Here is a 23,355-nt window from a genome sequence, read left to right as displayed (position 1 = left end):
TTTAAAGGCACTGAGATGGGAGACTGAAAGCCCTGAGGTTTTAAGGGGAAAGTCTCCAGTGTTAGACACAGGAGTTCCCAGACCACTGTTCCAACTCTGGATTCCCGCGCCGCCCGGAGCCCCAGGAACACCCGAGTCCTGGGTGGAACCTACACAGTGCAGTGTAAGGGCATTTGCCATCTGTTCGGTTTTCTTTGATGCCGATGTTTTAATTATTAAAGGACTGACGTATTATCTTACGAAGAGATACAAGCATTTGGGAGTTTAAAGGCATGTGATATGGTTTTGCAAATATAACCACTTAATAGATGAAATAACATTCCTGGATAAATTGGCTTAATATGAAAGGAAAGGGAGCATTTCACCCCCCCGAAAGGGAATTAAGAACACCCAAAGTGTGAATTAAGGACATGGGATCGTGGATTTGCATGCTAGTGAGACCATGAATGGAGCAGAAGGAAAAGTGAATCTTGGGCTGTTTTTTGGAATTAAATGGTGTCTTCCCAGAGAAATAAGTGGTTACCTCTGTTTATGAGGTATTTTCTGTTTAACATAATACTGTGTGAATTATAAGTGACATTCTTTCGACTCTCAGGAAGTGGCTTCCATACCAAATGCCTCGCCTCACTTTCAGTGTGGCCCTGGCAGGCACACCATCCACGCAGCGAGTGGGGGCTTTGCTGCCTTACTGGTGGTGTGGTGGCACGTCCAGCATTTCCATTTCTTGATGTACAGACCAGCCAAGCAAGATGCTATCTCAGACTCGTTTGATCAAAAAGAACTGAATGCACTAATTCTAAGTAAAGAATAAGAAAACAAAAACACGTCTCAAATATCCATGGACCTATGACTATGAGGTCTGCCATCTTTTTCGAACACGAAGGCCTGCTGGTTTCAGTAACATGAAACTGTCAGCAACTTTTTATTAAGTTGATAAGGGAAACACTTCCTTTGAAGCTTGGCCAGTCCACTGACTGACATCCCACATGGACCAGGCAAGCATTAACGATGGCACTATTACATAAGGAAGGATGTGATTCTTGAATGTGAAGAGGCCGTACCAGGGACAAGCCACAGATGGATCTGAAATTTAGCAGTTTGGTGAGACAGGACAGTTGGACTTAAAAAAAAATCACTACGTGCATGATTACTTTGAAACTAATCCCACTGAAATCTATTTAGGGCTATTTTCTCTTTATGTTCCAGGAATGTGATTATTAAAAATATTAGCTAGCTTCTTGTAATCAGTATTTGTAAGTTTAACCAGAGTCCTTCAATAGAACAGGACTAAGTAAAGCCCCATGAATACTATACTTAATATTGAATAAATAAAGCAAAATAATAAATTTCTAACAGATTGTTCATAGAGGCTTCTAAAATTTTTACAGGCCAATTTATATGCAAATAAGGGGTTGTAGACTCCCAGAGAAGATGATTTAAGTTACAATGTCTGTCAAGTGCTCTTTTGTTTTCTTTGTCTTTAGAGGATTTGGGTCAAGAACAGAGGAAGAGAAGTTTGCTTTCAGCAATTTCTAAGAATTCTCACAATGCCTACAGAACCTAAGCTAGTTCTGATAGATTTTTGCCATCCAACTCAGAAGCAGATATTACAGAACAGGAAATAGTCTGTTTCCTGAGGATTTATTTCTATGCTGCAAGCATTCATCTAGAATCTCCCAACAAATCCTTACTTTGTGGGGGTTTCAGTTCAGGTTTGCGTAATTACAAGGCTTGGAGGTTCCTGCATGTGACAGGAGTCATAGGGAGAGATAATCAACCCATCAGTGACCAGGAACTTGTGAAATGTTTTGAGGGGTCCTTGATAGATAGAGATTTTGCAGGTACCTTAATCGACTATAGCATATTCACTCTAGAAACCAAGTTCTTTAAAGAAGACTTCAGGGACTGGCATAACTGCCCCTGGCATATTTTGAAATTTCCAATTGCACAAACAAATCATGAAGCGGAGGCTGTGGTCAACACCAAAGTCCCCAGCATCTCTGGGAGCTATTCCTGAGTCTCTCTCAGAAATGTCTAGAACTTGGACCAGTACCTATAATCCTGGGTGTATGGATGCCACCAGCCAAGCTCCCACAATTGGAGAGAGGATGCTGGGCTGCAAGAGCCGTCCTCCACTCCTCCACACTGACATGCTCACAAAGGTCACTTCTAACTAGTGGAAGAAGATACTCAGACGATGGCATTTTTCCTAAAAGTAAGAGAAAATACTGAGGGAAAGCTCCTGAGGAAAGAATAATATTCCCAGATATCTCTACTGATTAAAGAGGCTATCCTTTCTGCTTATTACTGTTCATTAATGCTTCTAAGTAAAAAATTGAATGATGTGCTTACAAAATGGATGCATCTACCTGAGAAAACCATCCTATTTCTCTTCACTCGTTGTAATTTCTCTCTTCTTTGTATTTGCAAACTTCCTCCCTCACTGGTCTTAAGAGTCACAATTTGGAGCTTAAGACCTGATTCTCGACATTGAGCTGTATTGAAGTAAAAGAATATGGAGTTTCTCTTGATTTTACCTTTCTTATCTTCTGCCTTTTCCTCCAGAAGTGGCGCTTTTTCAGCTACAGAGCCATTACCTTCTTCAGATTTTACTACATTTTCCTCTCGGGTAGATTCCTCTCCGATGGGTATCATGTGCCCGTTTGAATTTTCAAAGTTAACTGTTACATCTCCATCTAAAATGGGGAAAGAAACACCTAGATGTCTAACTTGATGGCTTTCTTAAAACCCAGTTTTCCAGTTACTAGGACTGTAGGGTTTGGGTTCATGTTTCAGACCCAAATACATCCTGTATCATTTCACCATGTTTTACTAAATAATTCTTTCCAACGAAAGAGCTAGAAAATCCGTAGTCTTGGGGGAAAGCAGCAATGGAGGGGATATCTGCCCTTTCAGGACAGTAGAAATTACTATCCTAATTATACAATATCTCAGGGCAACAGAACCCTTCTCTTCTTGTACTTAGGCTTTGTTGAAGTCAGTACTTAGCAGTCTCTTTGTCATTCACAAACTGAATGGTAAAAGGAGAAATCTGAAAAATGGAATAAACATTTTAACAAGCACTGAAAACACAAGGTGAATATTAATACACAAATAACATGAAATGTAATTAGACATACAAATGATTAGGGGGAGAATATGAAAATTTACAACCATCACTGTCTCACATGATTGCATCTGTGATATGTTAACTTTACACAGGAATATAACTTCCACTCTATATTCAGGGAAAGATGGTAGTGAGGCTAATTTTATTTTCATTTTCTTATTGATGGAAATATTAAAAAGTATTCAGGTAACTGTTATATATGACTGACCAAAAGCCTTTAATGTGGCCTAAAAATAAGTTGAAAACATTAGGGGGTAAATGTGAAAAAGAAGTAATTACAGAGGAACTTTTAAAAAATCACAACTGAAAATAAAATTTTTCTTTTTTTTTTTTAAAGAGTTATTTATTTATTTATTTATTTATTTATTTGACAGAGAGAGAGACAGCCAGTGAGAGAGGGAACACAAGCAGGGGGAGTGGGAGAGGAAGAAGCAGGCTCCTAGTGGAGGAGCCTGATGTGGGGCTTGATCCCAGAACACCAGGATCACGCCCTGAGCCGAAGGCAGACGCTTAACGACTGTGCCACCCAGGCACCCTGAAAATAAAATTTCTAATGTTACCTAAATCAGAAATAACTAATTTTAATCCCTGAACTTTCAAAATTTCTAGAAGTTTCTAAACTGAATGAGATTTTGCATAAGCTTTTAATTCTGTGATGCTTGCAAAGATTAACCCTAGATCATATGTAGAACATTTTAAGACACTTTGCTACCACTGTAAAAAAACAAAAAAAAAAGTTGAAGTTTTGACTTTGCAAAGTTGAAGAAATGAATGATTAGAGCTATTTTTATGCAGTTTTTGATTAATCATATTTTGGCAATCATTATAAATAAAACAGAGATCATCTCTCAAATTTTCATTAAATATGATTGAACTTCTTTGGCTCAATACAAAATCCATTGGCCTTGTCCATAAAAACAGGCATGACATTTTAACAAGAAAAATACACATCATGGAATTTTGTCATGCTCAAAATGAAAAAGCAATCGTTGCTGAGCCATATAAGTTCCAAGTACCTATAATCTGATTCCTGTATAAAAGTAAAATAAATGATAATTGAGGTCAATGCCACTGCAAATAAATCTTAACTATCTCAATAAAATTAAGGTAATACTTTTTAAAGAATATAGGTCAAGCCAAAGGGAAACCAAAAGATTCTTATTATTAGATCCCAAGGAATTCGCTATTAAAAATAAGGGAGGGGAGGGGCGCCTGGGTGGCTCAGTCATTAAGCATCTGCCTTCAGCTCAGGGCGTGATCCCAGGGTCCTCTGAGAAGGAGCCCCGCATCAGGCTCCCTGCTCCGCTGGGACCCTGTTTCTTCCTCTCCCACTCCCCCTGTTTGTGTTCCCTCTCTCGCTGGCTATCTCTCTGTCAAATAAATAAATGAAATCTTAAAAAAAATTAAAAAAAAATAAGGGAGGGGTGACACAACGTAATGTCCAGATATTAGACACAGGAAAACTAAAAACTAATTTAAGAATGGAAAATTCCAAACAAAATAGAAAACCACTTCTTTATATAAAAATACCCTCAATTTTTAGGCAACCCAAATATAAATTTATCTTTGATTACTCAGTCTTTACTTGACAACAAAAATATGCTGAAGTCATGTTAATGAAAACTTAATTAATTTTAACCCTTATTACACAAAAAATTCTTTAGTAGGTTAAATAACTGATTTTAAAATTTTGAACAAAAAAAGGTAGAGAGAAAATTAAATAGTTGTGGTGCAATAAGAAATTGGATTTTCACATAAGAGAGTCAACAATGTGGACAGATACTTACTTTGAGGTCTGAAATAAAGCTAGTGCCTACGAAAATAACAGTAGGAAAAGGAGACCGATACGTGATAAATATAAATTCAAGAATAAAACAGACTACAACTGGTTATTAATAATTAATTGATGGGTGCACTGAAAAAGTCTTCTAGTTTTGTGCATTATAGTAGAATTAAAACAAGTTGAGCCCTTGATACAGTTTATGCACGTATGGAAAATGCACACAAACCTGCCACAAAGGAGAGCAGGGAAGACACTGAGGTTAGAAGTAATAGGAGCCCTTGCGTGCAAAGGAAAAAGCTCAGGAAAACCTGTAAGCTTCAAGTGAACCAGAGATAAAACGCACACACACATCAGTGGTGAAACAAGGAGCAGGAGAGTGTTGGGGGGTTTTCCCTCTTTCTGGTCAAACAAGTATATCTGGGATATAGTTAACAGAGAAACAGAGATGTGGAGAAAGTTGTGTGTGACCAAACGGTGAGTGACTCATCAGAAGGTTAAAACGTACACTGTGGAAGAGAGAGAAAGGAGGCTGCATGGCAGGCAGGAACATCTTTGTGCCCTCATTCTAGAGCTAAGGGAAAAGATGGAAGGAAAGAACCAGAAAATAAGGAATGAACTTGGACTAGACCTAGGAATTCTCAGGAGAGAAGACCAGTTGTTGAACTTTTAGATGGAAGTTAGAGGTTAGTATAGAAAAGGTCATCTAAAAGGAATAAAACTAAAAGCTGGGAGAGAGGGTAGGGGGTGGGATGGGATGAGGTCAAACCCAGGGTAGCTGGAGGGATTGAAAAAGTCTATCTGGCTCCCTGAATAAAGGGCATAATTGACAATAACTGTCAAGAGCTAAGGCAAGGTCAGGAAGATCAAGGCAAAGAATGAATCTTCACTGGCAGAAGACAGGAGGCTGTCACCAAGCAGCTTCCAGTCTCTGGCTAGAGCTGAAAACAGACCGAAATTCTCAAGAAAATTGCTTTTGGAGAAACGACAGAAAACGATTTTCTCCAGCCTTTGGCTGAAGAGGGGAAAGACTCTATTTACAGAGGCATCACCAGGAACTTTCAAGGATTAGGTCATTTCTACAGTTCCATATAGGGACCATGAAATAGAGAGGAAGTGAAATTTAGTAATTTAGGATTTCCCAAACATTAAATTTCTTACATTATGTTTGGGTGAAAAATTGTTTTGTTCTTTTATGTTTTAAAACTTTTAATGTTCAGTCTGTAAAATTTACCAAAAGGTTAACTAGAGTCAGACTTCTGGGAAGTAAGTATCGGAAATTGTAACCCATCATGTAAATAGTTTAACAAATTAGGCAGAACAAAAACCAATCAATACTAAGCATTTCTTTAAGTTGACCACTGCCACTTGTTTTTAGAAAAAATAAACTGTTTTCTAGCTATAATTTTTAATCAGGTAAAAACGGGTTTTTAAATCTCTTGTCTTTCACACTCATTAACAGTTTCAATAATAAATTTTTGCATTTTTCCTTTCTTTAAACAATTTCCAAATAAATGATACCAAACAATTGCGCCGGCCCATCCCAGGAAGGTGATTGCTCAGAAAGGTGATCGCTCAGTGGACCTGTAATTTCTCTCCTGCCTCCAGAGAGATTAGAGGGGAGAATAATTTTGATACTGCAAGCCCACCTTCCATGAACAAAAAGTTAGGGATGTGCATTTTTTTTTATCATTAAATGTCCCAGACAGGAAATAAGTAGCTTCATGGTTATAGAAAATTAAAGAAGACATAAAGTTCATTCATAAAGCAGAATGAGAAAAATATAATTGGTCAGAGATTGAAATAAAATGCCTACATTGTGAGGGCTCAAGAAAAATGGCATTATTCACTCTAGACTTCCCTATATTCTTTCAAACAGCGGTAAAACAGTAAAGCATTTCCTAGCTCCACTCTGGAATTATTCAGATGTTGGAAAAAGTGTGTCATTTTGATTTATAAATAGTGAATTCCAAAAGATGTTCCTTGCAAAGAACATTTATCAGGAAAAGAATTCTGTGATTTTAATTCTAAATTAACAGCACTTTATTTCTTCCCATAAAAGTATAGTAATACTACTTTATCCCAGTAAATGTCCAGGGGGAGGGGCAAGGGAAGGCATGAGGTAAATCAACAATTTTGCAACAAAAATTTCCTTTAGTTTTAAGAGTAGGGGGGAGCAATGAAAATTATTTGGTATTACTTATTTGGAGAAATAACCAATCTTGGTGTCCTCTTCTGAGGGTCTATCTTGGTTACAATCAAAGACTTGTCTTGAGCAAGATTCCCTCTTGGGAGGATAGAGAAAAACAGAGGAAGAAGATTAGGGGTAGGGAAAACAAAATACTTAGAAATAATAATTATTAGTGAAAAGGTGAAAGACAATTAGATTCAAAGAAATGAAAAGAGAACAAAACTAGGAAAATTACCTGAGAGAACGCATAAAGCAGATTATGCGTCCATTCGTGCCTTACTGATGGTACATTTGATTTTATTATAGAATATCAAGAACAAAAGATACATTTACTGTTTCTTTTCTGTCCGTTTTCTATAAGAAATCAAAGGCAGGAGCCAAGCAACAACATTGCATTTACTCAAACAACCAAGTTAACTGTATAGAAAGACCGAGGTTCAAGAACAGGAGTCGTACAAGCATTTGTATCTTATCTGTATCTTCAGCCAACTACCTTTGTAGAGCTTCAGGGTTAGTGACATATAGTGAAGGACTCACCAAAAAGGTCATTGAATTTCTTTTCCAGAATACCTTAGATCCTCTGCAGCCCACAAAGGCACTCTGAATTAAAGCAAGATTCTCAGAGTGCCGTACTCACTGTTTTATCTCCCAAAGACCATGATCATCTTAAATTTCAAAAGAAAAGGAAAAAAGACCAAAGAATAAAAAGGATCGAGTTATTTTAAACATATGATTAATTTCCTCACCTTGATCAGGCAACTCCTTAAGAACGCCCCTTCTTATCAGCTCCTCTCTACTTTGTCTTGTGGATATCTTCCTTTCTAATACTTTTAAAAAGAATAAGCATAAGAAAGAATCAAGTCATTGCTTAAAATAATTTATGAAAAACATTCCAATAGAACTGAACAGATTTATTCTGTACACCTGAGGGCTCAAACCCCAGTTTTTCGAGTTGTCTAGCAAAACTCGTGGTTGGAATCAATATAATTAAGACAAAACCAAAGGACTGCAGCCCATGCTCTGAAACCCAGCCGCGGTGCCTGGTCCTTCAAATGATTATGTTTGACCAAGAAAGCAGACACATTATTTCATATCAGCTACAGAGCACAAAGGCTGCTTCTCTCTTTGAAATATTTTTTTTTTAGGCATTCTAAAACATAGGCTTCTATGAATATGCAATGTATACAAAGGGATACGTATGCTTGCATTAAAACCAAACAGACAAACAGTTCAGTAGATAACTCAGGTAACCCATCTGAATCTGAGAGAAAAGGGACTACTTTTCCAGTGTTTTCTCTCCCACACCATCTATCACAAAAGTCCAACACATCAGGCCTCTGTAACTCTTCTCCTTGCCATACTCAAAAGGTCCAGCATGTTCTGGTATATCCCCTGACAAATCCCAGGTCAGGAGGACGGAGTCGATTCATGCTTTCACAGGCACGTCAAGGGATGGGAATCTCAACAATGCCTCTTCCTTCTTCTGGAAAAATTTAAATCCCTGCTACAACTTCAGAATGGAGCTTAGGAGCTTAGGGTGAGACTTCAATAGTATTCACCTTATGTGTATATAATATTAGTTTCCTGAACCCTGCATGTCTAACTTTACTCCCTGCTTTGAGGGGCCAAGATGGTGTGTAAAATTAATATTATCTACTAATCCTCTGAGCCAACACCGTCCGAAGTATGTTCTGGAGAACAATCTTCCCTCTAGATGACCTGTTTGAAAAAGCACCTTGACACAGCAGAAAGGGGCCACAGAAAGGGTCTAGGGCTCTTTAGGGAGAAGAAAGTTACACTGATGGAGACTGGGCAGCCACAGCAGGACTGGATTCTGACTCTCCCCACAATTCCCTTTCCCGGCCTCAGAATTTGCAAATCATAGAGTTACAGAACAATGTCATTTCAAGATCCAAACTAAACCCCATTACCCCAAGCCCTGCCCCGACACATACAGACAGAGCTTGTATTAACACTACCAACATGTTTTGGGGGGTGCTCCACGTGGTCTGAAGCAAGGACACTCTGAAGACCAAGAGGGGGAGAAAGGGGTGTGCCCTGGGCTGAGAGCTTTGTAAGAAGTGCGTGAAAGTCTTCAGCAATGGCATGAGCCCTGGAGTACCGACAACACTTAGTCTCTCTTGAAGAAATTGAAATATTTTTTTCCTTTTCTGACAACCAGTTATCGTGTGTTCCCCTTTTATCTTGGTTGCCAGAAAGGTTAGAGTAATATTTGATTAATATCACAGATTTCATATGACAATTCATGGATGAAATCTGTTTCTGCCTTCTTAAGAGACCTGACTTCATTTGTATTTAATTTCTAGCATATGTGCCCTTCGTTCTCGGTTTTGTCAAACACATTTTGCAGATAGAGTCAGAATGGAAACAAACAAGAAAATGAATAAATGAACGAGTGAATGAACAAATGATCAAAAGAATAATTAACACCTTCTTGCTTCAAATGTACACATACAGGAACCTTCCCCTCTTCCTTTAGATTGCCACCCACCCCCCATGCCACCCTCCCTCCAGAAGCAGGTAACAGCAGCTCACTTAAATGTCGGTGGTTTCAGTGGACAAAGTTAACTGGGTGTGGGGGCCCAGCCGGGGTTGTTCCTTTAGGTAAAAAGAGCTGTTATTTCAGGACAGCTTCGGTTTGTCCCAGCTTTTGTCAAAGAGAAGAGAACTCCTGTCAGCACAGGGAGCCAAACAACACCCCCAACGACCCTGTGGGGCACTGTGAACGCTGTGCGGATGGTTCAGAAGGACCCTGACCACTGGATTCAATGGTCGCTGAAGGACACCTCAGCCAGCTCCAATGGCATGTGGTCCTGTATCCTTAGTCAAGGCCATCCCGTAATCTCTGCTTTGGGCGTCTTTAAAAGCTTTCGCTCTTGCACTAAAAAAAATCATCTGAGAGCCCAGAACATATCTTGTTTTGTTCCTGCCTTTCAATATGGATCCCAGAGGATGCTTCAGTTTTAGTTTTAAGCTTTCTGTTGCTTTAAGTCTAACCTAATCTTAGTTAAAAAACCCTCCTCTTCTTCCTTGTAAATTCTGGAGCTCTGAAGCCGCAGCTTGGCTTCCTGCCAGGAATCAAAACCCACAGCTTTGTTCTTTGCCCTACCTCTTATTAACGGGCCCTAATAGGAAAATGCCCTGGCGATTTGTTTGGTCTTTGGCTGAGCAGGTTTTTAACACATAGCGCAGATAACTGTGTACCGGGCCAATTAGAACAAACTGCATGCGACTGAGCGTGGAAAGTATGTTGCTGGGGCACAGAGTTCCAACCACTGCTCTCCCAGAAGAACAAGTATCACACTCTTCATCTTTTAAAATATTTGCCTCATGTTTACATAGTGTCTGTATGTTTGCAGAGCACATTCACTGGACACTTTTTCATAGGCTTGGAAGTGTTCTGCATTGGAATGAATCGGAGAGGTCATTCTCGTCCAACGCAGCCACACAAAGCAGGAGTCATTTCGGGAACATTCTTGAGATGTGCTCACCTGCTTGAAAACATTCAGAGACAGGCTAGCCTACTCCAGATATCTGTCACCCTCATTCTTAGGAAGGTATTCCTCATAAGGAGTCAGAACCACACTCCCTGTAACTTCGGCAGTTCATCAAGCCCGTGGTCCCTATAGCTCTAGAGTAAAGCAAGTCGTTTGTGACGGGAAAACAGTGTGAGTTAGCTCTGTGTTCACTGAGAGCAAAGCGGGTTATTGAAGCCTCCTAGAATCTGATGTCCAGTACCCAACCACCTGCTCTCTGACCCTGAAGTTCACACTAATCAGTGCAACAACAGCAATAATGTCGGGGGGCCTCCCTCACAAATACTGCTGGGGAAGAGACTTAGCGGGGGCACAGATCACCGGATACAGTAGCCAGGTCTCTCCATGAGAAGTATTGTTCCCAGGTGAGCAAATAGCTCATGGTGGCCCACTTTTTTCCCAGTCAAAAAAAGCATGTATGGTTTTTACACGAAGATCAAACAAACCCATGATTTCTGTTTTGCTCCCTGGTCTGGGGGAGTTAAAGTTCTGACAGTTCAGTTGTGATTACAACAGCACACATTTTTCTAAGAAGTGAAAGATGACCTGTGCCCCCATTTTCCTGCCTTCATGCTTATATTCAGACTTTTCAAATATTTGAAAAGGACTGATTTTTCAAAAGCGTCCAATGGCTGTCCAACTCCCTTTGAATATACTATCTCTACTCCTTGGCATGGTCTCCACAATGCCCCCCAGAGGCTGCCCCACACACGATGTGCCCCCCACTGTGGGGTCCTTCCCTAAAGGCTCCCTCCTGGCTCTCTCTGCTCCATCCCCTCCAGCCCTGCTGCTTGTCACCTGATGCAGATGGCAAGACCCTGCCTGGTGGCCTCTGTCCTTACCAGGATGGGATTGCCCCACACCCCCACACGGCTCAGTCCATCACTTCCTTCAGGTCTCTGCTCAAAGGTCGCTTTATTAGAAATCCCTTCCTCACACCCAACGTGGAATAGCTTGTTCCTCTCCTCATCTCTATCCATCTTATCCTGCAAAAGACGTCATCCCCTCCTGAAATGGGACCTAGTCCATAAGTATGGTCTCGAGAACCAAAATTCTTGAGCTTACTGCTGTTTTCCCAACAGTGCCTTGCAGGTTGTTAGAACTCAGAAAAATGTACACTTGTTGCATAAACAAATAAAAGAAAACAGGCTGGTAACGCTGACGGTCTTGTTTTCTGCCCCTTCTCCACCTCCAGTCTAGGAGAAAGCAAGCGAGGCCTGTGGCAAAACTCTATGAACAGGAGTCTTCTGTTTTCTGCCTCCTCTACTTCTTGGCTGCGCCTGCCGAAGGGAAAATCCTGAGCTCTCTGACCTATGCTCATCTGAAAAAGTCTCTGTGCTCTGAAGAAGGGAGGCTATAATGTGTTACCCAAGTAACAGGGTGTAGCACACGACTGGGCTCATCATAAATTTTAAGTGATTTATGATGTCCTTCTGGGCATGGAGCCTGCATTCAGGAGGGGAGGCCGGGGCATATGCCACCAGCTCCTTGCTGTGGATGCAGGGCCAGGATTTTATATTACTCTGGAAGTATCCATGAGAGTAAATCTTGCAGTCAACAAGCCACTTGTGTTTTCTTTTGGCGAGGAAAGAGAGTTCTAATTCTCAATTCTAACACCGTTTAATGACAGAACAAAACAGAAGAGCAATTAGACTATTAAATAAGCATACCGTGGTATCTTCTTGGTTCTGAGTACTGAATGGCCTTACTGTACAACTGTGACAGAAACAGAGACCTGCCTGTCTTGTGTGGCAAGTGTTCTGTAAGAGCCTGGCTTTTCTTTCCCTCTCCTCAACAGCAGTTACAGAAAAAAGAATGTCAAAAAATGGGATCCTTTTTAAAAGACCCTTCACTAAAGCGTAGCAAAGTCCTTTAAAGAAACCACCACCAAGATGCCACCCAACGGAACGTTTGCAAAAACCTTCCAGAACAGCCCACGAACATAAGGCAGCGAAATAAAGCCAGTATCCCCCACTAAAAATACTCAGGGGTCTGGCCATTTTCGTTTTTATCCATGTCTCTCCCTCCTTAAAAATCTGACAGGCTATGGAACAAGCCCAACCCCTCGGAGCCATGGCCAGGCTTTACAACTGGGCCCAGGGGACCATTCTCCCCCTCCCTCTTGTTGTTCATCCTTTTCCACAAGCCCAGTGTTAAAGCCCAACCTTACTCTTACTTCTCGCCATTTACTAAACACTTCCTCTATATCCTCAGCTCGTTCCTTCCATGCTTCTTTCTCCTAGAATCACACGTTTGCCCTCTCCACCTCTCTGGTGAAATCCTCCTCTAATCCCAAGAGCTCTTCAGACAGCGCCCCCTGCAGGACAACATCATTCTGGCTGGCTAGTGAGTAATAGCGGTGTTCCGTGATACTTCTTCGTTCCTCAAATTTTTCATCTACAAAACGGGAGAACTGGGGCACTTGGGTGGCTCAGTCGGTCAAGCATCTGCCTTCAGCTCAGGTCATGATCCCACGGTCCTGGGATCGAGTCCCACATCAGGCTCCTTGCTCAGTGGGGAGCCTGCTTCTCCCTCTGCCTCTGCCTCTCCCCCTGCTTGTGCGTTCTCTCTCTCTTTCTCTCTCTCTCTGACAAATAAATATATAAAATCTTTAAAATGGGAGAACGATTGCTACCTTTTCTGGTTCTTTTGGAGATCAAATGAATCTAGAAAGCCCTGAATAAATGTTAGCTATTACTATTATTTCTGTTACAGGGCTTCTTTTTCATCGCTACATGTGTAATAGTTGCAAAATCACATGACTCGAAGCCCTATGAGAGAATTCATTTCATCCCCATAATGCCCAAAATAATATATTGCATTAAGTTTTTGGTTTTGTTTTTTGAGGGGAGGGAGGGAAGGCATGCCTAGCATCCTTTTCTAATCTTTTCTACTTATTTTAGAAACAGCCTTCCTGATAGTTAGCATTTGAGGAACCACCTTCCTCCTCATTCAGCCTATGCCATTTGTGTGAAGCTAACCCCAACCCTGGGCTCTAGGGCTCCCAGGCTTATCCAGTCAGAGCCTGGTATCTTCCTGGCCTTGGTGACTGGTTCAGAGAGGGGCTGTGCCCAAGTTGCACCAATGACGACCAGCCCAAGAATTTCTGGAATGACAGGAAAAGAAGGCTTTCTTTTTCTTCTGTATCTATGAAAACTAGCTGTATATGAGTCTAGAGCTGAAAGTAGTCATTTTGCCTCCATAAAAGGAAAGTCTAACTAAAAAAAATAATAATAATAAATAAATAAATAAAAGCCAATACTGAGGAACATAGGCTCAAAGAAAGAGACAGTTTCCTAATCCTAGCTTTGAAGCACCTGGATCCAACCAAACCTAAAAGCTCTTTGGCCTGCGCTTTTCACTTGCGTGAACCAATAAAATCCCCCTTTGCTTAAGTCTATTATTATTCAACTCAGTAGCAGTAAAGGGCTTTTACTTTTGAAGAGTTAAAAAAGGTGTTACACAGATGCTTCCTTAAAGTGAATTTTCTTCAGCAGAGGACAAAGATTCTCTAGATTTTCAAGGCAGAAATATGAAAGAATGGAATGGAACCTCTTTATCCCCCAAGAGTTTGAAACTTGACCAGACCTTAAAAAAGAGGAAGATGGTGATATCTATGTCCCCTCCTCCTCTTGGGAAATCAGTGTCACAACTTCCTTCAGAAACCTGATAGTAATCATCCATTTATTTGATGCTTACGTAGCATTTTTATATTTATTTTCTCATCACGCTTCCCAGTATTCCTGAAAGACAGGCTAAGCAATTCTTTTTAGTTCCCTCGAATAGACAAGGATATCGAGACTCACAGAGGTGACACACCTTTTCCAATCCCATACTCAGAATCTGGTTGAAGCCAAATGTGTCTAGCCAAAAGCCTACTGCTTGCATTCTCCAGACTGAGTTGATAATTACAAAGATTTCAACTTTCCCACAACAGGTACAATGCTTTTCAATTTTCCTTCAGGACATGGGGTAGAAAAACTTTTTAAAGTTAATTTTAAATGAGCAAATTTTAGATGGCAGTACATCCTGACAGTTCAAATTATAAAAAGACACAGTAAAAACTCTCACTTTTGCCCTGTCCCCCACCTACTCAAATTGAATCCCGCCTGTATTCCATATGCAAATAACCACTTCTGTTAGTGTCTCCTGTACCCTTCCAGACTTTCTTTGGCAAATCCAAATATTCATTTTAATTATTCTCTTTTTTACACCCAAGGTACACTGTCTTACAAATTGTTCAGCATGGGGCGCCTGGGTGGCTCAGTCAGTTAAGTGTCTGCCATCGGCTCAGGTCACGATCCCAGGGTCCTGGGATCCAGCCCCGCATTAGGCTCCCTGCTCAGTGGGGAACCTGCTGCTCCCTCGCCCTCTGCCCCTCCCCTTCCCCCCCCCTCCGGCCCCGCTCTCTCGCTCTTTCTCTTGCTTGCCCTTGCTCTATCTCAAATAAATAAAATCTTTAAAACAAACCACCAAAAAACAAATTGTTCAGCACTATGCTTTTTCACTGAATACCGTAAGTAGTACTTTTAAAATTTCAGGTAACGAGGTGACAGACAAAGGCCAGGCTGGGGAGAGACGGTGATGATCTTTGCCTTGTGCAAACAGCAGCAGCTAAAATCTTTGCTGTTTCCAGAGAGGGCAAGCTGGGAACAGCCATGGCGAGTCAACTCAAGGGACTCGGGGATTTTATTCCCAAGTGATAAAGTTTAGGACTTGAACAATGAGCAAGTCCTGGATCCCAGATGGGCCAGGAAGTACAAGCAATCTCGGGAGAGTAATCAGAGGCCAGGATCTGTGAGCTACGTGAAACACTGCTTGTCTTTCTTCCAATGTGACTCTCACAAACACATGACAAACACAAATGTTCAGGACAGGTGCTTTTGGATTCATCCTGTGTGTTCCCACTTCTTGTTTCTTCACATTAAAAGATAGTAAACCCAAAACAGGGTGAAACCACAAAAGGGACCGAAGTTTGAAATAAAGATAACGAGAATTTTCCTTAGAGCAATTACTTCTAGCTTCACACTAACAACATGCTAGAGACTTGATAGAAAAATGAATCTCAGCTCTAGAGGGTGAAGAGGTTTTGCAAACTAAGAGATCATAAACAATACCTATTAGAGAAGTTTTTAGAGAGCCTGAACTTCTAAATCTGAGGCCCTTCTCCTTAATCTGCTTCAAGACAGCCTACACATTTCAGGGACTCAGCAAGGTCGACTGAGATGAGATCCTATCTCATTTTACCACTGATCAGACAGCCAAACAGCTGGCAAGAGTTGCTGTGAAAGAGACCTTAGTGAGACTAAACTATGCTAAATTAAGACATTCTCACCTATTTAAACATCAAATTCAACTGCACAGGATTAAAGGCATCTGAAATTATGCTTACCTTAGGCCAAAATTTTTTGAAGGCATTAACATGTAATCTTTAAAAGCCTGTTTTAATTTAGTGAATTTAGAAACAATACATCATAAAACATCAGCAACTCAAACCAACAGGTGTGAGTAACCCATCAGAGTTAGTAAGAAGATTAAGTAGGCATTTCCGCAAATCCATGTTTGCTACCTTCATATACAAATCTCATCCGACTACGTTTCTTAAAATGATTAAAAATTTGTTTTCTTTTTCTTCTTTAAGATTTATTTATTTATTTGAGAGAGAGAGAGAACAAGTGAGGGGAGGGGAAGAGGAAGACAGAGAATCCCAAGCTGACCTTGTGCTGAGTGTGAAGTGTGGAGCCTGACATGGGGCTCGATCTCACAACCCAAGATCATGACCTGAGCCAAAATCAAGTCAGATGCTCAACCAACTGAGTCACCCAGACACCCCTAAAAATTTGGTTTCTGAAACGACCTAAGTGCCCACTGATAGATGAATGGATAAAGGTGGTGTACATGCCTGCACATACACACACACGGAATACTACTCAGCCATTAAAAAAAAGGATTCAATCTTGGTCTTTATAACAACACGGACAGACCTGGGGGGAATTATGCTAAGTGAAATAAGTCAGACAGAGGAAAACAAATACCATATGATTTCACTTATATGTGGAATCTAAAACACAAAACAAAAGAACAAACAAACAAAGCAGAAACAGACCCATAAACACAGAGAACAAACTGGTGGCTATCAGATAGGTAGGGGAGGAGGCGGGGCTAAATGGTGAAAGGAAGTGGAAGATACAGGCTTCCAGTTATAGAATGAATAAGTCACAGGGGTGAAATACACAGCAGAGGGAATACAGTCAATGTTATTGTAATAGCGTTGTACTGTGACAGACGGTAGCTACATTGGTGGTGAGCACAGTGTAACATACAGATATGTCAAATCACTATGTTGTACACCTGAAACTAATGTAACATTGTGTGTCAACTATACTTCAATTAAAAAAAACACACAAAAAGCAAAATATTTTTGGAAAGCTAGTATTAACTTTCCTGGAATAATTTTTTAAAAAAGTTTTCTTAAGCATTTTAAACATTCATCCTCTACCTACCATCCTGCCTATATAAGAGAATGTATAGTATTTGTAAAGAACAGAATGTCTTTGGCAAAACTGGTCCAGACCCAGCTAAACCAGGAGTTGTAAATGATACCTGATTCCTGTTTGACCCTACAGTGAGAGCAGCAAGGGTGACTGTACTAAAGTTTTTATTTTCCAAGACAAAACACCAAAAAAATTGAGGGCTTAGGGAAATGTACCTTTTCACTGTAATTAAAACTATAACATTTAAAGTTTCACAGCAATGCTAAGTTTCCACTGGGACATAATGCTCCCTTTCAGGAGTCTCCCCGTCTATTCTCTGTTTCCAAATTTCTGATTATTAAGGTGGTAACAGGGCCTCATCATTCTTCTTGAAAAAGCTAGAAAATAGAAAATGGATCAGGAAGTATATATTCTGGCCCTTTTAAGAATACATCTTGAGCTCAAATCCAGACACTGCAATTTATTTATTTTTTATTTTTTAAAGATTCTATTTATTTATTTGAGAGAGAGCAAGAGGGAGAGCCAGAGAGCACAAGCAGGGGAAACAGCAGAGGGAGCAGGAGAAGCAGGCTCCCGGCTGAGCTGGAAGCCCGATGGCGGGGCTCGATCCCAGGACCCTGAGATCTGACCTGAGCTGAAGGCAGACGCTTAACCAACTGAGCTACCCAGGTGCCCCTCCAGACACTGCAATTTATTAGCAGGTGATCATGGGCAAGCTCCAAACCTCTCCATGCCTTTGTTTCTGTACATGAAAACAAAGGTAGGAAAACCTAACTTGGATGCCCAATAGGATGATTAAAACATTTGGTTACTATTTGATACAAAGTAAGGACCATATAAATATTAGTTTTTTCCTCCCCTACGTTCCATTTTCTCTTGTATACATATGTATATCTCTTTGATACTATTCCGTCAGTATTTTTACCTTAATATGGTTACTGATCTAGAAGGTGGAGTAGTACAGGGATTCAGAATGAAGACTCAAGCCAGGCCTCTGAGCTTCAAATACGGGCTATGCCACTCACAAACCCTGAAACCTAGGGCAAGTTATTTAACTTTTCTGTGCCTCAGTTTACTTATTAGTAAAATGAGGGTTATAGTAGCAACCTAACTCACCGAGTAATTGGGAAGATTATAAGCATTTTTAAAAATATATTTTACTTATGTATTTGAGAGAGAGAGCACACACAAGTGCACACACATGAGTGGGGGGAGGGGCAGAGGGAGAGGAAGAAGCTGACTCCCCACTGAGCACAGAGCCCAGGGAAGGACTGGATCCCAGGACCCTGGGATCATGACCTGAGCTGAAGGCAGAAGTTTAACCAACGGAGCCACCCAAGCGCCCTGGATTACAAGCATTTTAAACAGCATCTGGCACACGGTAAAAACTCAAGAGTTAGTTATTATCATTAATACCCATATATCTTGTTCCTACTTTAAGTTTAATCCCAAATAGGACTGCAAATAAGTAACAGAAATCAAAGTTTCTCTACTTTTATTTTTTAACAAACATTTTACTTCACATGCTGCAGATGTAGCAAATTATACAAATTATTCAAAGGCAACTTTTTCAAATTTCATAGAGTAGTAACTAAATTGAACATTTTAGCACTGAACTGTGAAAGCAGCAAAAAGAAAGGACTACGTAATGCCAGCAATAGTCAACATCAGATTTAAATAGGTAATTAAATTTTAGTTGGTGTCACTAATGTTTCACACTTGATTCACCTAAGGTCTTCTTTAAAAACAAATTACAAGGGGTGGGAGCGAGACAAAATGAGGGATTTTTTGTTTAATGGTAGACAGTTCAGATTTTGCAAGATGAAAAAGTTTTGGAGATCTGTTGCATAAAAATACAAATATGTTTGACACCATTGAATTCACTACAATTTTTTTTTAAAAGATTTTATTTATTTATTCGACAGAGATAGAGACAGCCAGCGAGAGAGGGAACACAAGCAGGGGGAGTGGGAGAGGCAGAAACAGGCTCACAGAGAAAGAGCCTGATGTGGGGCTCGATCCCATAATGCCAGGATCATGCCCTGAGCCAAAGGCAGACGCTTAACCGCTGTGCCACCCAGGCGCCCCTCCACCACAATGTTTTTTGGAGAATTTATTTATTCATTTGAGAGAGAGAGAGTGTGTGAGTGCACAAGCAGGAGGGGCAGAGGGAAAAAAAGAAGCAGACTCCCCCACAAGCAGGAAGCTCAACATGGGGCCTGATATCAGGACCCTGAGATCATGACCTGAGCCGAAGGCAGATGCTTAACCGGCTGAGCCACCCAGGCGCCCCTCCACCACAATTATTAAAATAAATTAAATTGTAAGACATTTTTGGACTACATTAATGCTAAGAGCCATTTATCGAAGATGAAAATAGATGAGAGAAGGTATTTTCAAAGAATTTTAACCCCACTGATGTTTACTGTGTTCACCAACTATTCTCCAGGATCTTGTCTTCTCTCCAGCCACGCTTTTTATTCTCTTATATTTCTCTTATAGCTTCTCCTGCCCTGCCTTTTAAGAGGTACTAAGTAAACACTTAGACTTTGGAATAAAGAAAACCTCAAGAGCATCTGTTTCAAAACCTGGAGAGTCTGGGTGTGGAAAAGTAGGTGAAGAAAACATAGCACAAAAAGGTTATAAGACTTGATAAGCAAACTCTTTTCACTTAACAAAAAGAAGTAAGAATTAAAGACTGCAATTTATATTCCAAGTGGGAAACAAATCAGGAAAATACAGAAGCCAAAAACAGTCACTTTCCAGGACTTAGCCCTTAGTGATAAAGACCGGATTCGTATCACAGGATGAAAAAAATCAAAACAAAACCACAAAAGGAAATAATATGCAAAGGAAATAAAATAATGGACTTTCCTGACACGATTCTCTGACCTAGGCCAGAAAGAGTTCTGTAGCACCTTTAAAAAGTATTTTGCAAGTGGCACTACTCCAAAGGAAAATGAAATTAGGAAATTATCCACCCAAGTAAAGTTTATAAACAATCAGATCGCCTCTTAAAGCAATACAAACGATGTCTCATCCCAGTGGAAGCCTTTTTTATCAAGAGGGCAATGGGAACATCGTTTCTCTCCTCTACATCTCCCTCAGGAATTAAATGTGGCAAAGGAAAAAAAAAAAAGAAATGCAAGTTAACAATTTTATAGTCCATTCTGGTGGGTGTGATTCTTTAAAAAAAATGTCATTTACAATCAGAAATCAGTGAAATCTGTAGTGTCCTTGGCTCACTTGAAAAGGTTTGCATAGAATGCTCAGTGAAAATGCCTTGCTTATCTGAGCTCACTTGCCCTAGCAGAACCTACCTCCCCTGGGGAGAGGCTGCAGGCCTGAGATCTTAGTCTGCTCTAAGTCTCAACAAACCTAAAACTAAAGCTCAGCTTGGATTAAACAAACAATATCTCGTTTTTTACAATGGACAGGAAGCAAGGGAATCTCCTCCACTCCATTTAGAAATAAGATTTTCTGGTTTCTATTTATGTAAAGAAGGTGGGTCCTAATGGTTTTTGGCCATTCATCGTGCAGCTGGCTAATTTAAACCCGCGATGGAAGATTTTCCTATTTACGAAACCATTAATTTCTATTATGAAAAATACACAAAAAGTTAGCACTCACATTACTCTTTCCCATAAATGGGTTTTATCCCTAGAATAGATCTATAATGAATAATAAATGCTCCATAAATAAAAAGGTGGGGTCTCAATGATTCTTTCCACCCATCTATACGCAGGAAGATGGAAACAAGAAAAATACATTCTACTGGGGGGAAAAAATGAAGAGGAATATTTAGCCTCCTTCATTTTTTATGGGTAGAGAGAAAATTTGTTTTAATGCCATTATATGTCTTTAGGAAAACAGAATAAAAGAATTTCAGAAAAAGTATATATGATAAAATTATTGTATGTTCTCTCTCCTATCCACAGAATTTTTCACACCTGTTTGGTCTAATTAGGCTCACTTATAAAATACACAGGTATACAAATGGCTGAACTACAACACAACCCACGCCTCCTTTTCATGTCAACAATGCCCTCACATCGACCTTTTAAAGGCTGTTGCCATACAGAACAGACAGTTACTTAGGTTCATTATCCATTCATGAGGGAAGGGGCCCCCAACCTATCCATTAAATTTGGTGAAATATTAATTTTGTCTATTTTGGCTTCTCAATTCCTTAAGGCTCTTAAGCAGCTCTCAATGATATGAGCACTAAGAAAGAATTAAAAACTGGTATAGTTGCCCCCCACCCCCACGTTCTAGCACTTTCCAAATCACATTCACTTGCAAACACCATATATATGGAATAAGGTAAGGCCTATCAAGAGCCACTCATTAATTAATTCATTCAACAAACATTTAGTAAACGCTTTAACATAAGACAGACACTATTCTAAGTAGCTCTTGGATTTTATCAAATTAAAAACCAAAAATACCAATGCTCATGGAATTTATAATCTAGTGGGAAGGGGGACCAGTTAATAAAAAACACATATAATTTATAAATGTTAGAAAGTATGATGTGGGGGCGCCTGGGTGGCACAGTCAGTTAAGCATCCGACTCTTGGTTTCAGCTCAACTCATGATCTCAGGGTCTTAAGATCAAGCCCTGCGTCAGGTTCCGCGCTGAGTCCAGAGTTTGTTGAAGTTTCTCTCTTTCCCTTTGCCCCTCCATGCCTGTCTCTCTCTCTCAAACAAATAAATAAATCTAAAAAAAAAAAAAAAGAAGGTAAGATGTGCTGTGGAAAGAACAGGTAGGGCAGAAAAAGAGAACCAAGAGTGCCAGGGGACCTACTTTACTACACCCACGAGGATGGCAATAATAAAATAGATAATAACAAATGCTGTCCAGCCTGTGGAGAAATTAGAACCCTCATACAATGCTGATGGGAATGTAAAATGGTGCAGCTGCTTTGGAAAACAGTCTTGGCAGTTCCTCAAAAGGTTAAACGTTGAATTATCATATGACTCAGCAATTGCATTTCTAGATGTATAACCAAGAGAAGTGAAAATATGTGTCTGCACAAAAACTTGCATACAAATGTTCATAGCAGCATTATTCACAATAGCCAGAATAGAAACAACCCAAATACATGCCCATCAACTGATGATGGATGGATAAATAAAATGTGATATGTTCATACAATGGAATATTATTTGACAATAAAAAGAAATTAAATACTGATGCCTGTTACTATATAGATGAACCTTAAAAAGCTAAGTGGAAGAAGCCAGTCACAAATGGCCACATATTTACTGTATGATTCCATTTATAGGAAACATGAAGAACAGGCCAACCTATCAACACCGAAAACAGCGGTCGGGGTCGGGGTTTCTTTTTAGGGTGATGAAAATGTTTAAAATTAATTGCAGTGCTAGTCGCAGAGTCTGTAAATATTACTAAAAACCACTGAATTACACACGTAACATGGGTGAATTGTATGGCATATGAATTATATCTCAAAAAAGCTGTAAAGAAAAAAAAAAGAGTGCTGGGGGAGAGGAGAGATTCAGTATAGAGACTGAAGGCAGACCTCATTGAGAAGTCAGCATTTAAACACCAACTTCGTTGAAGGAGACGAAGTAGCTGGTTGACCATCAGAAGTCTGGAGGAAGAGATTCTTTTCAAAGCACCAGAGGTCCTAACAAATCTCCTCCAAGATAGGAGATAACCGTAATGATCCTGTACCTGTTAAAGAAATCAAATTTGCTGTTTAAAATCTTTTTTAAAAAAGAAATCTTTAGGCCCAGATTGTTTCACTGGAAAATTCTATCAAACATTTAAAGAAGAAATAACACCAATTCTACACAGTCTTTTCAAAGAATACAAAGAACTCATTTTATGAGGTCAGCACAACATCCTGAGAGCAAAACCAAAAATAGTACAAAAAAAGAGAACGGCAGACGAATATCACAAATCCTCCACAAAATATTATCGAGTAAAATCCAGCAGCACAGGAAAAGAATAATACACCACAACTCCATGGGGTTTACCCCAGGGATGCAAAACTGATTCGATATTCAAAAATCTATCAATGTAATCTATCATAATAATGTGGCCCAAAGAAGAAAAACCATATGGTCATATCAACAGACGCAGAAAGAGCATTTGAGATTTTCAACATTTGTTCATAATGAAGACTCCCAGAAAATCAGGAATAAAAGGGAACCTGCTCAATTTGGTAAAGTGC

At 40.0% G+C, this 23,355-nt stretch overlaps 1 protein-coding gene across 6 annotated transcripts in view; it reads right to left on the bottom strand.

Annotated features, from left to right (window-relative positions):
• Nucleotides 1-23,355, bottom strand: part of PHACTR2 (phosphatase and actin regulator 2) — a 252,458-nt gene that overhangs the window by 55,493 nt on the left and 173,610 nt on the right. For 5 of the 6 annotated variants that reach the window (XM_019796139.2, XM_034669222.1, XM_019796145.2 and 2 more), the window contains exons 3-4: nucleotides 7,848-7,928; nucleotides 2,538-2,696 (exon numbers count right to left, since the gene is read on the bottom strand). In XM_019796139.2, the coding sequence (XP_019651698.2) occupies nucleotides 2,538-2,696; nucleotides 7,848-7,928 (240 nt within the window). The remainder of the gene's footprint in view (nucleotides 1-2,537; nucleotides 2,697-7,847; nucleotides 7,929-23,355) is intronic. The other variant, XM_034669225.1, reaches the window with a different exon arrangement.

This window comes from Ailuropoda melanoleuca, chromosome 10, assembly GCF_002007445.2.
Source record: "Ailuropoda melanoleuca isolate Jingjing chromosome 10, ASM200744v2, whole genome shotgun sequence".
NCBI lineage: Eukaryota > Metazoa > Chordata > Mammalia > Carnivora > Ursidae > Ailuropoda > Ailuropoda melanoleuca.
The sequence above is the reverse complement of the archived record's forward strand: the minus strand, read 5'-3'. Positions and strand labels throughout refer to the sequence as shown.